At 37.6% G+C, this 18787-nt stretch overlaps 1 protein-coding gene across 1 annotated transcript in view; it reads right to left on the minus strand.

Moving 5' to 3' along the window:
• Positions 1-417: 417 nt before the first annotated feature.
• SCAMP1 (secretory carrier membrane protein 1) overlaps positions 418-18787 on the minus strand; it is a 124367-nt gene continuing 105997 nt past the window's right edge. The window contains exons 8-9 of the mRNA XM_053587936.1: positions 16658-16775; positions 418-3140 (exon numbers count right to left, since the gene is read on the minus strand). Coding sequence (XP_053443911.1) covers positions 2976-3140; positions 16658-16775 — 283 coding nt within the window. The 3' untranslated portion in view covers positions 418-2975. The remainder of the gene's footprint in view (positions 3141-16657; positions 16776-18787) is intronic.

Consider the following 18787-nt stretch of genomic DNA (forward strand, 5'->3'; position numbering starts at 1 on the left):
GAATATAAAACAGCAATACAAAGTAGCAAGGTTAGGAAACAAAGTTCAATCAGATCAATATAATACCAGTACAGCAACATCTATTTTTATCTACTTTTAACCCACAACAAAAGATCTGAGCCATAAAACATGTTTTCCATTTTGAATCTAACAGAACTCTAGAGAGTCTGCACTTTGGCCTTAATACAGGTAAAGCTAATGTTCCACTACCTATAAAGGTCTAATCCAACAGAAAAATTGTCGTTTTACGTTGCTAAGTTTTTAACTAAGTCTTTTATATTATTTTGTTTAGCAATTGATAGAATTATACACAGATAATTTTTAAATTGAGTGTGAAATTTCTATATACCTTACACTCTCAACATAAGTGCTGCCTCTGCATTGCTAATATAGTTCTTAAAATTATACAAACAAACATCCAGTAAACAGAATTTTATTTTATGACACTCTGTGATAATACAATAAATATACAAAACTTCCAACCCACTGAGAACATGCAACAGTAGAGGGACAGATGGAGAGCATTTATACAGAACTGTGACAGTCACCATGACGGCAGCACAATATCACTCACTGACAAAAATATACAAACATTCCTAGATAAATAATCCAAGTTCCAAATTACAAATCACTGAGCAATGATTTTCCAGTGTTCAAACTATGGCTTGAAATAAAACAGCCATGTTTTTAATATTGCAAACTGAAAAATGACACAAGGAAGACCATGTCATAACTGCAATTTTAGTCTTAAATATAAAACACTAACGAATGCCAATCTTTTACTGAGTAAAAATGTAAATATTTACTGATTATCATTAGTAATAGTGAATATAAGAATTTAAAGATCCGCTCATACCTGATGAAACTGTAAGCATTGGCATGTTAATGCACACATATGTTTTTAAAAAACATAATTTTCCCTCTCAAACACGTATTAACCCAAATAACTGGATTTTAAAACATTTTCTCCATCCACAGGGGGAAAAATACTGTTGAGTTGTAATTATTCTTTGCTATTTAGTAATGCTAACTTTGGGGATTTCTATATAATAGAAACACTAATTCTGAAGGAAAGTATCTCAGTAGTTGTCAAAAGTCTCTAATATATCTTTTATTTGTAGTTTAAAAAAACTAAAAATGGGCTTGGGACATAAGTTAATGGTGGGTTTAAGTGTTCTTTTATTTTGTGGTTCACGTTTTGAAGGTGTGTAAAATCCACGCTCAATAAAGCATGTGATCAAAAAGATTTTCAATAAAAGTACAGGCTCTGAAAAACTTGAAGTGGCTTAGCTGATTGAAAATGTAAGTGGAAATTATCACTGATGAGAAATAGTCGCAAGAACAGCATTAAATGCATACTCTGAAGAAAAAAAAGAAATATCTTCTCCCATTACATTTCATTTCAATAAAGGTCCAAATAAATCAAATGTAAACACCATCTGGGTGGATCTGTGTTACCTAGTAACAGACAGAGCTTCTTTGTAAGTAGTGAGAAGTTGGCATCCAACCTCCTGGTGTGAAATTTACTTAAACTCCAGATTAGGGGAGAATGAAAGTGATTTAACCATTTATACCCATATATTTTTTTAAAATATGATTTACAATCTCAAATAATATAATCTTTTCTTAAAATCAAGTAATCATTGGTTATCATTCTGCAATCTTAAATTAAAGACTTTCAAAACAGAGTAGCATGAGTTACTAAGGACTTGGAGTCATTTAATCACCATTAAAAACAATTCTAAGTTTGACCCAAATATACTATAAGAATGAAGTTGGGTGCTGCATAGTAACAACTGCATTTAATGCTTTTAACTGACTTGTATTTTCTTGCTTAGTGCAAGTTAAACGTTATTTTTTCTATTGCTGAAAATTTTAGATGTATTCAGTCTGTCTCAAAAAGTGAAAGACTTAGAGATTCAAGTATATGAAAAATGCCAGGGTCTTTTTATTTTTAGAGATGAAAGGCTAAAAGAAAAATCCGTTCAACACTGTACGTTCTTTTTAGACAAAGGTTAAGCTAGCCTTTTAACCTCTATTAAAAATTACACACACACACATATCTCTAAAAAGAGCTGTCAAACACAATCTTAGTTCAATGAAAGAGTAGCCACAGAATATACCAAAGTTTCCATACAGTAAAATTTTACTATATGAATACCAAAACTTAAAAAGAAAAAGGAATTATCACCACTACATTCTACTGCATCAGGTAACTACCATCTGTTTTGGATAACGCACTGCGTATTATGTTGAATTCTCATATTGTACCCCAATAAATTCTAATTTAAAAGAAACTATTACAGAAAATCATTTCTATGATTCCATGAACTTCTGAATCCCATAACCATAGGCAGTACAGAGCCCCCAATACTAACTCTTTTTAGAAATGTGGTACTCATGCAAGATCAGAGATTGTTATCAAAATATCAACTACTCTAAAAAAAGAACATAAAAAGAAGATAAAATTCACATTATCTACTACAAAATGCACGTAGGCTTTTCACTGGTGACTGAAACTGCTAAAAAGCAAGCCAATTTAAAAATCCTTAAGTACCTGATGGCCTATTTCTTTCAATATTTTATAAATAGGGGAAAAACATAGCTTTACTGTTCCAATGTATAATCCTTATCTCTAAAGATTCTTGAAAACTACCGCAGTTAGTATTAAATGCATTTTTAATCATAAGTACCATGTTAATTTCAGTGTGTCACCACTGAAATAATTCTCTGAACATCATCCCCCAAAAAATATGGAGAATATTTAGCATGTAATATTTTTTTCTGCAAGGGGCACTGAAATATTAAGAAACTATTAAGTAATAAGTAAGTTTTTCCGATTTTAGCCCATGCACACGTGAACAGGAAATATCCATGCTGTGTGTACTGTGTATTTTGAACATAAAAATATCTGTAGAATACAGTAACTGGAGAAGAAATACAGTCAGAAAGTAACAGTGGACTGTCTGATGACTCTAGATCTGGTTACCCTTGAAAGCATTCTGAGCTGCGCTGGTTGCTGCAGTTGAAGCTGCATTTGCGGCTGCAGTCTGGACAGTTTTGTTGGACATAACACCTGTTGCAAACTCTTGTTGGGCCTTCTCAAAACTAGCACCTGTTGTGCGATATAGTCCATGTACCTAGAAACACACACAAAAATAAGGTAAGTGGCAATCTACACATTCATTTCCAGCTGCTCTGAAATTAATCTCAACGTTACTCAGAAATAAAAGGACTAGTTGTAGTCATGACTCTTAAGATGAAGAAAATTAGCCATCACACTGGCACATAACATTGTTTATTTTCTTAATACAGATTTTTCATATTTCTATTTTCTCTAAGCAGAAGAGATAATTATGCCAATTCAAACCAAAAATAAAGAACAACTTCGCAACCAATCGTAAAAAGCAATTTACCTCTATATCCAATTAAGATATCGCTACATTACAATGGAATGCTTTAAAGTTAAACACAATAACAAGAGACGATTGACTTCAGTTCATCAATTTACAACCCCTAACAATTCAAAGACAATACCTTATCTATTTCTATTTTGGCTAAATATGTATTATTGACCCTATTGTAATAAATGACATCACTTTATCATTTAGAGCACTAACCATCACTTTCACGTCCTTCAACACACTGCTGCTCTCACTTTGTATACAATTTACCTTCGTGTGTGTTTGGTTAAGTCCTAATGAATGTACAAAGAAATACTTCTAGGAATGGTCTCTCTATGCTGATTCATCACTCAAATCTTAGGTTTATTTTCAGAAGTAAGGTTCAAAATTTTTCTCTCAGTGTATGTTTTAAGCTGCATTATTAAACTATGAAGCCCATTAATATGTAACATCAGCCACTCAATTTAACATAGTTGACAAAGGGAATGAAAAAAAATATATTTATTACATGCCCACAAATTTGAGGGTCTGGGGCAGAGACAACTGAATGAACTGGCAATTACACTACCCTGTATTTATAGAAGCTTGAGTTGTATGCAATCAAAGCAGGTTTGGGGAAGGCGCCAGTGCATCCAAGTCAGTCTTTTTTCCAAAGCTGTATAAGAACTGTTAACTGTGGAATGAACATGGAGTAAGGAAAAAGTACAACAGCTAACAGACACACGGGTCAAGCTCAGCCACCAGGATATAGTTTCAAGAAGACAGACAACAGCAAGGACATGTTGGTTTAGTGAGAAGGAGAGTCAAGTTCTAAACAGTCTAAATGAATATTCCACAAATGTCTATTAGTATCTATTCTGGCCTGCCACAGCCTTGGTAGGTGAAAATTTGGTTTGGAGCTCAAGTGAGGAATGGACTACGACACAGACTTTGTTAAAGCCTGAATGTTTCTGCCCTACCCCACAATTCTTACGTTAAAATCTTAATCCCCAATGTGGTGATGGTATTAGGAGGTGGAGGTCTTCGGAAGGTGATTAAGTTTTGAGAATGAAGCCCTTATGAATGAGTCTAGCACCTTTATAAAAGAGACCCTAAGGCCAGATGTGGTGGGTCTATGCCCACAGCCCCAGCTACTCCAGAAGCCCAGGTATTGGGATTGCGAGGGCAGGAGTTTAAGGCTACAGTATGATCACACCTGTGAACAGCCAGTGCACTTCAGCCTGAGCGACATTAAGACCCTGTGTCTAAAAAATAAAGAGAGACCCCAAAGAGCTCTTGTATCCCTTCCACTATATAAGGACAAAGGTGACTGCTGTCTATGAACCAGCAAGTTGGTCCCAACCAAACTGAGTCTGTCCATGCCTCTGTCTTGAACTTCCCAGCCTCTAGAACTGTTAAGTTCCTTACTTGCTGTTTAAGTCGAGGAACATGCCGTACTTTTGCTACAGCAGCCCAGAGGGTCTAAGATTACATATGAATGGCAGCTAATACCTCTCAGCATATGTGAAATTCTCTGTGGAGAACACATGGAGAAGAGAAAAAAGTCAAATACAAAAACATATTAAGAGACCAATATTTAAGAGGAATCTATAACAAGAAGGAATGGCTGGAAGAAGAATGGGAATAACCAGAACTTCAAGGGAAGAAAACATGTTAAGGCATGAAAAGCTGTCGGGGTATAAAATGAAAATAACCCGGGCAGCGCCTGTGGCTCAGTGAGTAGGGCGCCGGCCCCATATGCCCAGGGTGGCGGGTTCAAACCCAGCCCCGGCCAAACTGCAACAAAAAAATAGCCGGGCGTTGTGGCGGGCACCTGTAGTCCCAGCTGCTCGGGAGGCTGAGGCAGGAGAATCGCGTAAGCCCAAGAGTTAGAGGTTGCTGTGAGCCGTGTGACGCCATGCCACTCTACCGGAGGGCGGTACAGTGAGACTCTGTCTCTACAAAATAAATAAATAAATAAATAAATAAATAAATAAATAAATAAATAAATATAAAATGAAAATAACCTAGACAGCCTAAGTGCTTCTGACATAGTGATGGAAGCAAATACCCTATTACTGTGCATCAAAATGTAAAATGGGGCAGTGCCTTTGGCTCAAAGGAGTAGGGCAGTGGCCCTATATGCTAGAGGTGGCAGGTTCAAGCCCAGTCACAGCCAAAAACTGCAAAAAAAAAAAGTAAAATGGTCAAGAAGAGAGTACTGACCAGTACACATACTGAGTGTAAACCCTAAAATCTTTCTCCTAGCACCTTAGCACTATCATGAGTATAGAACTAATTGTTTTTATTCCCTTTTTGAACCAAGTTTTCTATGGAAAATTAAAGATACAGATATCTATGTTCAAGAAATTTACCTCACAGTGAAAGAAAATAATTGGATCCTAGAAAATGAAGTTTATTATAGAAATCTAATAAACCTAGGGCAGCACCCGTGGCTCACTAAGTAGGGCGCTGGCCCCATATACTAAGGGTGGCGGGTTCGAACCCGGCCCCGGCCAAACTGCAACAAAAAAATACCCAGGCATTATGGCAGATGCCTGTAGTCCCAGCTACTCGGGAGGCTGAGGCAAGAGAATCACCTAAGCCCAAGAGCTGGAGGTTGCTGTGAGCTGTGACACCACAGCACTCTACTGAGGGTGATAAAGTGAGACTCTGTCTCCAAAAAAAGAAAGAAAGAAAGACATCTAATAAACCTTTACTTATTAGACCCAATCAAAATGTAATGCAATTACAAGTTCACTTTTCTCTCTCTCTCCCCCTTTCCCAAGTTTTTGGGCCTGTAACAAAGGTTAGTTCTAATTTGCTTGGTTATTACTCCCTTTATCAAATTTGCATTAAATTGAGTGGCTGATACTATGTGTTCATGGGCTTCATAGTTTACTGATGGTGGAATTCATGGTCCCATAGAGCAGAAGGACAAAAGAAAGGTAGGAACAGCACCCAGCGCTCAACAGTCAGCATCTACATAGAGCCGCAGAAGCCACCTAGAGGGAAAAGACCACCTACGCATTCAGTGCCCAGAGCTCAAATACTGCACGGAATTTGTGATATTCCTGTGAAAAGGATGGATTCCTGATTTGGGGAGGGAGCTCAAAAATGATAGACTATATCACGATAACCAAAACCTCAAAAAGCTTATCGTTTTCCTCCTATGTTTCAGATTGATATCTAGTGGTAACTCACATTCCTTATGAAATCAGGAACAAAGTTTTAACATCAAGTATCACAATCTTTAAAAAATTAAACAAGTTAAATACTTGCTATCTCTTCTACTTATGAGAACTGCATTATTCCTAGAGTGATACTTAGTTCTAGGAATATTACAGAAAAGGTATTAGATTTGGCATCTAGTAATTCCAATACTTTCTAGCTGGCTGGCTGCCACCCAAAACCTCAAGTTTGCTTAACCATAAAACAAGGGTATTTGTTACCCTACCTACTTCCCGGAGTTTTACTAAGGATCAAATCAGAATATATGTAAATGTGTTATACTAACATAAATCAAAATTAATTTGTAAGTATCTGTAGAAGTATCACCGTCAAAATGTAGATGCAACTCCTGCTTCCTTAATGCATTTTTAGAGCAAGTACAAGTTATGGAGGGGTACAACAGAAAAACTGTAGAATGTGGACACTTAAGAGCCATAATTTATTTAAAAAATCCAAACATGTTTCCATTAAAGCTTATAGAGTATCATTTCAAGAAATTATGCTTTTTATTAATGTAAATGCCTGTTATACCAAGATTATTTTTACCTTTTATAAAAGTTGGGAAAATAAAAGCAAATGAGTTTAAATATTTCTTTTATTCTTATTCTGTATTTAAAAAAAACATAGATCTCTAAGCCTAATTTTTCTAATTAAACATTTCCTAGAACCCCTCCAAGACCCCCCTGCCCACAGAGCTGGGTCAGATCTCTTGTCTCCGTGTCTCATTGTGCCCCACGTGCTTTTAGTTCCTGGAGCATGAGAGCTATTTCTTCTACTCACTGTCACACTTCCTTAAAAACACAGCTAAGTAACTTGCAATAGAAGCCACCGAATACTTATTTACCTATCTGCTAGGGCTTAAATCGCCCAAAATTGTCCTCATTGATTAAAAACAAAGTTACTAAACTAGTGCAATACAGTTCTAGCAAACTGGTACCTGTGTCACCAAGTAAAATGCCCACTGTACAGTTACCTCAGAGATTGAATGTTTAAAAGTAAACATACCACTTCCTATCTACTAGAATGGCTATGAGAAAAATGGAAAATAACAAGTGTTGGCAAGGATGTAGAGAAACTGCTGTAAATGAATGTGAATGTAAAATGATGAAGCCAGAAAATAATTTGGAGGTTCCTCAAAAAACTAAACCAGAAATCGACTGTAAGACCACACGCAGCAATTCTACTCCTGGTGTACACAGGAAGGGAGTGAAAGCAAAGACTCAGATACTCATACAACAATGTTCACAGCAGCGTTAGTTACAATAGCCAAAAGGTGGCAAAACCCCCAAGTGTCCATCGGCAGATGGATACAACGTGCTATATACACAGAATGGAATATTACTGTCTTTAAAAGAAAGGAAGTTCTGCTGCAACATGGATAAACCTTGAAAACAATATACTATGTGAAATAAGCCAGGTGCAAAAGAAAAGAAAATACTGTATGATTCCATTTATATGAAATATCTAGAGCGGGTAATTCACAGAGCCAGAAAGAAGATTAGAGGTGGCTAGAGGCTTGCAGGGGTCCTCCAACTATGGCCTGCGGGCCACATGAGGCAGTGTGATTGTATTTGTTCCCGTTTTGTTTTTTTACTTCAAAATAAGATATGTGCAGTGTGCATAGGAATTTGTTCATGGTTTTTTTTTTAAACTATAGTCCAGCCCCGCAATGGTCTGAGGGACAGTGAACTGGCCCCCTGTTTAAAAAGTCTGAGGACCCGAGGAAGAGAGTTACTGCTTAATGATTACAGGATTTTTGTCTGAAGTGATAAAAAGTTTTAGAAATATAGTGCTGATGGTTTTACAACATTGCATGCAGTTAATGCCACTGTAACACTTAAAAATCATTAACATGGCAAATTTTATGTTACATATATTTTGCCACAATTTAAAAAATAATGTATACCAAAAACCATTGAATTATATACTTTAAATAAATTACAATGTGAATATTTGAATAAGTTTTAAAAATATGCATATAAGATGATTTAGATGAAAGTGTCGTACGTACAGCATCATAAATACTCCCTAATCTTCCAAGTTTGACGATAGCTTAGATAATTAGTAATAATTTAATTATATCAACCTAGATATGGGATTTACTAAGTAGCTAGCCTAGGACTTATTGAAAAGGATGACAAAATAAAAACTGAGGGGAAATTTTTTTTAAAGTAAACATCTTAAGGGTATCAACTAAGAACAAGGTATAAACAACTGCTCAGGAGTGTTAATTTTTTGTTAGGGACTCAAATTATTACTCTATCTACTCCATGTTCCCTGGATGAAGACGACAAGTAACTGGGCAACGTTTTAATAGGCAATGTGAATCTTCTGGAACGGACTCCTAATCAAGACAGACTATAGTGCTGGATGGTTGAGAGAGAGAGAGAGAACATGCTTGTTTGTGACCACAGAGAAACGGTACAGTAAGAATTATCAGCTTACTACCCTAGGTCCTAAAAGAAGTTTTTGTTTTTTTTTTTTTTTGTAGAGACAGAGTCTCACTTTATGGCCCTCTGTATAGTGCCGTGGCCTCACACAGCTCACAGCAACCTCCAACTCCTGGGCTTAAGCAATTCTCTTGCCTCAGCCTCCCGAGCAGCTGGGACTACAGGCGCCCGCCACAACGCCCGGCTATTTTTTGGTTGCAGTTTGGCCGGGGCCGGGTTTGAACCCGCCACCCTCGGTATATGGGGCCGGTGCCTTACCGACTGAGCCACAGGTGCCGCCCCTAAAAGAAGTTTTAAAAAGGGATGAGCAACAGTAATACTTTCAAAGAACCTACAATAGAACTTCTGAACAACATGGGTTTTATAGCAGCTTAGGTATACTTACATATGGACATTTTTTTCCCCAACCAAACTCAGATCAAAAATACAATATTTGTTAGACACAAAACCCACCTATACAAAGGGCTTTTCACATGCATGGGTTCTACGGAGCTATGTAATACTTGGGTATGTACAGATTTTGGTATACATGAGAGAGGCACCAATCCCCCTTGTCTACTGAGGGATGACCATAACAGTCACTTTTAACCTAAAAGAATTATCAATTTAATTTATGTATAATAGAGTATCTCCACAAAATATCTACTATAAAACACCAACTTAACTAATCAGTAAGACTTAATCATTATTCTGGATCATATTCCCCATTCTATACTCCCATGCAAATTAAAAGACTACCTGCAGGGCTCTGCACCCATAGCACAGTGGTTACGGCGCCAGCCACATACACCAAGGCTGGCAGGTTTGAAGCCAGCCTGGGCCTGCTAAACAACAATGACAACTGCAACAAAAAGAAATAGCCAGGCATTGTGGCAGGAGCCTATAGTCCCAGCTACTTGGGAGGCTGAGGCTAGAGAATCACTTAAGCCCAAGAGTTGGAGGTTGCTGTGAGCTGTGACACGACGGCACTCTACTGAGGGTGACATAGTAAGACTCTGTCTCAAAAAAAATAAAAAAGAAAAAAGAATACCTGCAGAATAGACATTATAGTAAATAAAAAATTTTTTCAAGCACTCTGGGAAGCTTGTTTTATAAAGAAGTAAAACAACTACTTTTAAAGTTCTTTTGAAATGCAAATAAACCTCCCTATTAAAAACTATTTTATCGGAGCTCAGCACCTATAGCTCCGCAGCTAGTGCACCAGCCACATGCACCAGGCCTGGAGGGTTAGAAGCCGGTCCAGGCCTGCCAAACAACAATGACAACTACAACAAAAAAATAGCTGGGTGTTGTGGTGGGCGTCTACAGTCCCAGGTACTTGGGAGGCTGAGGCAAGAGAATTGCTTAAAGCCCAAGAGTTGGAGGTTGCTGTGAGCTGTGATAGCACAGCACTCTACCAAGGGTGACAAAGTTAGACTCTATCTCAAAAAACAACAACAAAAACCCTATTTTATACATACAAACATGAAAGTCTATGAACAAATTTCCAAATTTAATGGGAAAGATAATCATTTAAAACAAGGTCCCCAAAGAGATACGAATTATATATTATGTAGTAATTCCTTCTACTTAACTTTAGTATGTTATTCTAGCTCTTACACTAATTCTAAGGAAAATATTTTCCAATTCCCCTAATCCATAGCTTCCTGTGACTCATTCATCCACTGTTACTTGACCCATTTATAATATCTCCTCCCGGGTGGTGCCTATGGCTCAAGGAGTAAGGCAGGCGCCTGTCCCATATGCCGGAGGTGGTGGGTACAAACCCAGCCCCGGCCAAAAACCACAAAAAAAAAAAAATAATAATAAATAATAATAATAATATCTCCTCCCTTGGCCCAAAATCATTATTCAGCTCTAACAATTTACTATAGAAAGAGGACCTATTAAAAAATACCATTTAGAAATACCATTTCTCTCATCCAAGAGAAAACTTCAGACAATTTATTTGTAAAAGGTAAGGACTGAATTTATTTATCTATGTATACAAACAAGAGACAATACATTCTTTCAATGTTTGAAATCTGGAGTATAAAATCACACCATGAGGGAAACAAAGACACCCAAGTCTCCTACCAGGCATTCGACACACTAATACTTACCTACTCCAGTTACGTAAGACTTCAGAATGCCAACAACATTCTCATAGCATATTCATTCCAGTTAGAATAAATATACACCACAGAGCACATTTAGCTGGGGCTGGAGAAACTAGTTTAATAAAATACAACAATTCCAGAGCCAAAATAGTGAGCACAGATAAATTTTAGAGGGCATTAACTATTCATGAAGAGCCTGACCCCTAGTGGTTATAAACTATGGCTACATACTCCCGAGGGATTTTGTTGTTGTTATTAGATAGCCAGTTTTGAACAAGTATGAATAAGAAAAGAAAAAGAAAAATCAGTTTTTTTATCTAAATTTCTATCACAGGAGAAATTCCTTTCATTAAAATATGAAATGTAGCTCAAATTACACTTTAGCTTATATTATACTGTCCCCATTTATTGTACTTCATAAAATCATATAAAAAAATATAAACTTATTTCACAGATAAAGAATAGGAGATCCAGAGAAGTTTAGGGACTTACACAGCACCAGCAGATAATGGAAACATATAAAGGGAGGTAACTAATAACTACTTAACTATGAGATTAAAAAAAAAAATTCAACTGATATCTCAGAGTATGCTGCATAATTCCCATATTAATACTTTTATCTTATTTGAGAAATAGTCATATTTCTTTTAAATGCCTGGGATATGAATATAACCTTCCCTTCATGGCTTGGATCCTGAAAACCACTTACCTGGAAAATAGAAGGGAAAAAAAAATGCAGCACCCAGCTATCCATCACACAGCAGCTGAAGAACAAGTCCCCCTTCCAGACCTGACTGTACAGATCATCCCCTCCACACTCTGCCAACAGCAGACTCTCCAGAGTTCACTCTGTAATATGCTCTCTAGGCTTCATTTACCTCAAGAATTCAGTACTTCTCAGTCTAGAAGTCCAGCCCAGAGCTTTTTTCCTTGCTCCTAACTTGTACTCCAAAAGCCTGCTGAGTATTCATATATTAATGCCCCTCCCCCAGTATTTTAAACTCCCCATAGTCAAAGTAGAAAACATCTTGATCCCCAAACCTATTCTCTCCTTGAATGGCCCATCATGTAAAAACCTGGGTGTTATAACAGAGTCTTCCTTTGCCCCCTAATTGTAGACCCAAGTCAAATTAGTCATTACCTGATCATTTTCTCTTGACTACAACTTCATACTTCCTTAGTTCAGTAATGATAATGGCCACTTCTTTAGTTTGGGCCACCATCATTACTAACTAACTGACTTTCTTAGCTTGTCTCCCAGCCTTAGTTTTTCTAAGTACCACTCTCCTACCCTACATATCCCAAACCTATTCCAGAGTGATTCTTCTAAAGCTCAAATCAGATCAATTCAGTTACTCTCCTCCTTACCATTCCTCTATGGCTCATCACCGCTTTTTGGAGAAGATTCAAACTTTTTTTTAATTGAGGCAGAGTCTCACTTTGTTGCTCTCAGTAGAGTGCCATGGCATCACAGTTCACAGCAACCTAAAACTCTTGGGCTCAAGCAATTCTCTTGCCTCAGCCTCTCGAGTAGCTGGGACTACAGGCGCCTGCCACAATGCCCAGCTGTTTTTTGGTTGCAGTTGTCATTGTTGTTTAGCAGGCCTGGGCTGAGTTCGAACCCACCAGTCCTGGTGCATATGGCTGGCGTCCTACTCACTGAGCTACGAGAGCCACCCAGATTCAAACTTCTTAACATCGTTTCCTAGTTTACGGGACCATGAAGGGTACATCTACACTTAATGCATTCAACCTTAACCTTCCCTATCCACCACCACACTCTACATTTCTCCCAGCTCTAGCTCATGCACCAGGTTTATCTCCCATCCATTCTGAGCTACTTTTAATTCCTTGAAGATGGCAGGTGAATATTTTCTACGAGTAGGTATGAACGTGGCATCCCTACTACCTAGTACCTATGCTTATCTTTTTATCCTCTTCCCTGCCCTTTATTCCTTTACTTAGACAACTATAATGATGAGCTGTTATCATCATCTCTCAGCTGAGGCAATATTTAAAAAGATCTCCAAAATGTGCTTAGGTGTCCCTCTCTCCCTAGATTCACCTCTACAATAGCCATCAAATCACTGGATCGTGGTGCCCATTCATTTGTTTCCCTCCCACACCAATATGTGAGCTCCTTGAGCTTATGCACGGTGAGGTGCCTGGCGCACATAATCCATACTCAGTAACAACAGTTTAACAAATGAATGAATCCTGCAACATACCACAAAACCTTCTACTATAAATTTATTACATTTCTAATTTTATGAAATAAAACTCAACTACACAACTGGAATAATACAGGAATTCTTCTAAGAATGGTGCTGTAATATTCAGTTTTATGTGTTAATTTGGGTAGGCTATGGTTCCCAGTTATTCAACCAAACACAAAGTAGGTGTTGCCATAAAGGCATTTCATAGATGTCACTGGTACCTACTATCAGTTGACTTTTAGTAAAGAAGCATATTCTGGAAGATCTGGCTATCTCTCATCCAATCAGTTGAAAGACAGAAGAACAGAACTGGGGCTCCTCTGAGGAAGGAGATATCCCACTTACAGACTGGAGCTTGGGTTTCTGATGGACAGTTCCAGCCTGCCCTCCCGAGCAGCCTTCCTCAGGGACGCGGGACGTACCTGGCGCGCTCTAACACCACCTATGCCCATTCTTTGTGATAAGCTTCTTCATTCTGTTCTGTTTCTCTGACAGGAAACTGACTGATAAAGGGCACCTACTAAACAAAGCAGACACTAAGCCAGACTCCACATTACAAAATGATAAAGGGGTCAAAGGATCAGAGGGAAAACTGTTTTAACTGAGGCGGCCCTGGGCTATGCTAATTACATTCTTTGCTTCAGTTGATCCTCACACCAATTCTATGAATGTAGTTATTATTCCCATTCCTTCTTTTATCAACAAATATTTGCGGGCCTGTCACATGATCATCACTGCAGACACTTTCCCACTGTCCCAAGCCTGAGGAATACAACTTACAGCATGCAGACCAGGCCCCCACTTGCACAGAGCTTGGAGTACAGGCAAGGACACTGAACCTGAGTCTCTACAGGAGCCTGTCTCGGGTCTCAGTCTGTAAGTGAAGGTGTCCGGATTTCAACCTGAGTTCTATGGTTCCAAAACAAAGCTCTTGTTCTCATTTCTAAGGACTTGTTTGCCCTGGAGGAGCTTCACAAACTGGATATCCAGAATAGAGGCACTGCAAGGTATATAAACTGGCTTATGCTCAGATCTCACAGTAAGCAATACAGATAGGAAGTTCCCCTGAGAAAACAGAAGATGACAAAAATCTCTAAGACATGGGACAATCAGAAAGATTCTGTGGAAGAGGCAGCAAGACCCCTACTGGGTCTTAAAAGAACACCAGTAGGTCTTCAACTGGAAGAGAAAATGAATTGATCCAAAGGTTAAATGGCACCGCTTAAACATAATCTGGAACAAAGGAATGCACATGACATATTTAAAGAAAACAAGAAGCACCGTTTGACTGGAGCAGAAAGTGTGGATCCAGGAGCTGGGAAGTATCTGTCGCCACCAGCCCTTCTCCTACAATTCCACATCCCAACCACAAGTCCACGTCCAAAGTCTCCAGAGTGCTGATTTGTTGGATTAGTTTTTTTACAGATTAATATAACTACACATAAAATAGACTTTAAAAGGGGTGAGAGGATGTGAGTGACCTGTAACAACAATAACAAAAAAAAAATTCTGGAAGTAAGACCAGAAAGGAAGAGAAAGATTTTGAAAAAGATACTGAGAAAATATCTAAGCAAGTGACGAATCAATGGCAGCACTGACATCGACGTCAAACGGATCACAAAGTACTTACCACAATCTCACTCACTACTCAGGTACTCCATAAACATTGCTTTTTTAAAAACAGCCTAAGACAAAACTTATATAATATGCAATTTACCCTTTTAAAGTTTACAATTCAATGGTTTTTGGTATATTCAGAGTTGTGAATACATCATCTATACAATCTAATTTTAGAACACTTTCATTACCCTAAAAAGAAATCTCTTAACAATTAACGGTCATTCCAATCCTACTCCCAGGGTTGTCCCGAGCCACAGACAACCACCAATCTACTTTTTTTCTCTACAGATTTGCCTATTTTGAATATTTCACATAAATGGAATCATACAACATGAGGGCTTAATGTTTCTTGAACATTAGTCAGCATGCACTCTCTTCCTACTTGTTCTGAGAAGAAAGTGAAGTATTCATGAAGCATTCACCTGGAGATGTACATGACCAACCAAAGACGCAACAAAAGAGCATGCAAAGCTTTGTCTTTTCCAGTTTCAAGATTCTTGGTTCCCCACGTAGAGAAGAAACTGGAACAATGAGGGAGGATGAAAATCCCCGAGCCCCTAATCTGTACAGCACAAAGAGTTAATTGCATTAACCTTTATTTATGAGTTGGAAAAAAAGATGGCGGTGAAAGAAGAACCAAAGTGGCAGGAGCATCAGAACACAGTTCCAAAGGCTGAGGAAGAGGAGACACCTGCAGGGTGGAAATCTCAGAGACCAAGGAAGAGGATATCTGGGGAAAGGCTAGTGGATTTAGTAACTGTGCAAAGTTGAGTTTCAGCAGTATGTGTGTTTGGCAGAGAAAAGAAGTTAAACTTTCTAAGAAAAAAAAAAGAAAAGAGGCAAAATACAGACAGAAAAAAACATAACCGAACCTTCATAGGTTTGGAAAAAGATAAAAGGCAAATGTATGAGTAAAGTATTTCCAGTCTGCAAAGTGGTTTTAAATATAAGGTAAAGTTACTTCTATGCATTCCTTGTATATATTCTCAAGTTATCCAATGTGGGGGGGAAATCAAGAAAAAAATTTAGAAGGATCTATTTTCTTTAACGTGAGAGCCACCAAAAAGTCTACCATTTTAAAACACGGGTGTCATTCTCGGGGTCTCAATATCAAGTTTAAACACACATAAAATATCAGAAATGTACACCTAAGACACAATAAAACTTTAAATAAAAACACTGATTATCTCCCATGCTGTGTAATTTTTTTTTAAGATTGTGAAAACAAACATGAGAATTCTACAGGAGTAAGTGTTGCCGAGGTAACGCATGTCATAGCCCAGCCCGACCTGGTACTCGCTCTGTGTACTCCTGGTGTCTGGATAAGACACACATAGCACACAACAGTTTTATTTATGAATCAAACCAATACGCTTCATATTTAAAAAAAGAAATTAGAGTATATATAAAAAAAACAAATTTAAAAAATAAAGCTGATTTTTTAATTCATGAAAGAAGCCTTCAGTTAACAGGATTTTAAAAGATTCTCTTTAGGAAGTTCAAGTGTGATACAATTTTAGAAAATAATCCTTTAAGGGTAAATCTGCATAAGAACAACAAAATGGTTTGAGGTTACACTGAATTAAAAGCAAAATGAGAAAATAAGAACTTCACATCAGGTTTAACATAAAAATTTACAGACATAAAATTTCACTTACTTTTTTAAACATAACTAGTGAGATGACTGCGGATGCTGTGAAAAGTGCTGCTATGATGATCATCATGATTCCAACAGGAATATTTCGGTTGAGACCAGTAAGGGATGAAATCCAGCCACTATAAAGTAATTAAAAAGTACAATTAGGTAAATAAGTTAATGCACACTTTTAAAAGACAGAATAATATCTAACACATATTTAGCACCATGAGCCAGGTAATATTCAAGTTTTCTATATGTAATATTCAATTTTCATAACAACCCAATAAGACATGTGCTGTTTCTAATCCCCATTTTACAGATGAGGAAGTGAGTCACAGAGACATAGGGTAACCTGTCCGAAGTCACACAGCTTATAAATGGCATAGGTCTGAATGCAAAAGCAAACCAAACTCCAGAGCCAACAGTAGTTACCGCCAGATTATTCATTTTTTAAGCCTGAGTTCAATATTACATTTTTTAAATGTTCATTTAAAATTCTGAATTATGAAATATCTGCGAGCCACCCATACCCAATGCACATACCATGATGGCTAAAATAAAAAATAATGACAACACCAAATACTAATGAGGAGGTAGAGGCTAAATCACCCATAAAACAATTTGTTTCTAAAAAACTAAACATGCCACTTTCATATGAACCTAAAACTACACTCTTAGACATTCATTCTAGAAAAATGAAAACTTATGTTTACACAGAAACCCGTTCATGAATGCTCCTAGCAGCCCAAACTGGAAACAATCCAGGTGTTCTTCATCTGGTGAATGGTTCAACAGCCTGTGACACAACCATATTATGGAGTGCTACTCAAGAGTAAAAAGGAATAAACAACTGATACACAGAACAACCCAGATCAATCACCAGAGAATTATGCTGAGTGAAAAAAGTCGAAGGCTGCACACCACATGATTTCATTTCTATAACCGTCTTGAAATGACAAAATAACAGAAACGATAAACAGATTAGTGGTTGCCAGGAGTTGAGGGAGTGGGTACAGGAGTTATAAGTGTGGCTACTAAAAAGCTACATGAGAAACCTTCTAGTGATGGAAATATTCTGTATCTTGACTATCAAGGTCAAGATCCTGGTTTTTATAGTTTACTATATTTTCGTAAGATTTTACTCTTGGGGGAAACTGGGTAAAGGGTATGTGGGATCTCTCTGTTTTATTTCTTACAGTTGTATGTGAATCTACAATTACCCCCAAAATAAAAAGCCTTAATGTAAAAAATCTGAATTATATGTCTATCTCAAAACAGTTCATTCTGTATGCAACCTCATTAGGAGACTCCTCTGAGCTGTTTACTATTATGTCATAATATGTAGTGTTATGCTCAATTTTAGCATTTTCCCCCCTAAGTTCATGCTAAAGAGCAAAAGAAATTTCAATTTCACAGGAATATAAAAAGAGTACTGCACTTGATCTTAGCCAAAAGGCCGAGAAGCAATATAAAAAGAGTACTGTTGAAATAATCAGTGTATTTAATTAAACATTTAGAATGCATTTCCTGGCTCAGCACCCAAAGCACAGTGGTTACGGTGCCGGCCACATGCTCCGAGACTGGCGGGTTCAAACCTAGCCCAGGCCAGCAAAATAACAATGACAACTACAACAAAAAATAGCTGGGTGTTGTGGCGGACGCCTGTAGTCCCAGCTACTCGGGAGGATGAGGCAAGAGAATCGCTTAAGCCCAAGAGTTTGAGGTTACTGTGAGCTGTGATGCCATGGCACTCTACCCAGGGTGACAGTGAGACTCTGTCTCAAAAAACAAACAAACAAAAAAAAGAACACCTTTCCTTCCCTCAAAGACCAGATACTACTTAAAATAAAAATTACTCTTCCCAAGAACTGATTTAATATATTTGTAAATTCTCTGCATGGATACATCATATGTCCATTAAGAGTTCTGCAAAACTGCTAAGAGTTGTCAGACAGCTGATCACTACTCCAATTTAGTAGCAGTACACCGATTTAATCCTTAGCTCTAATTTCATGCTCGTTTCAATTTCATGAATGCAGTGCAACAAAGCTGCGACACACAAGAATTCACGTGAATGCACAGTATAAACAAAGCTGGGAGGGTGGGAACTTTTAGAGATGTATACTCTTTCAGCCTCAGATTCACTCAA

This window comes from Nycticebus coucang, chromosome 1, assembly GCF_027406575.1.
Source record: "Nycticebus coucang isolate mNycCou1 chromosome 1, mNycCou1.pri, whole genome shotgun sequence".
In the NCBI taxonomy this organism is placed as follows: domain Eukaryota; kingdom Metazoa; phylum Chordata; class Mammalia; order Primates; family Lorisidae; genus Nycticebus; species Nycticebus coucang.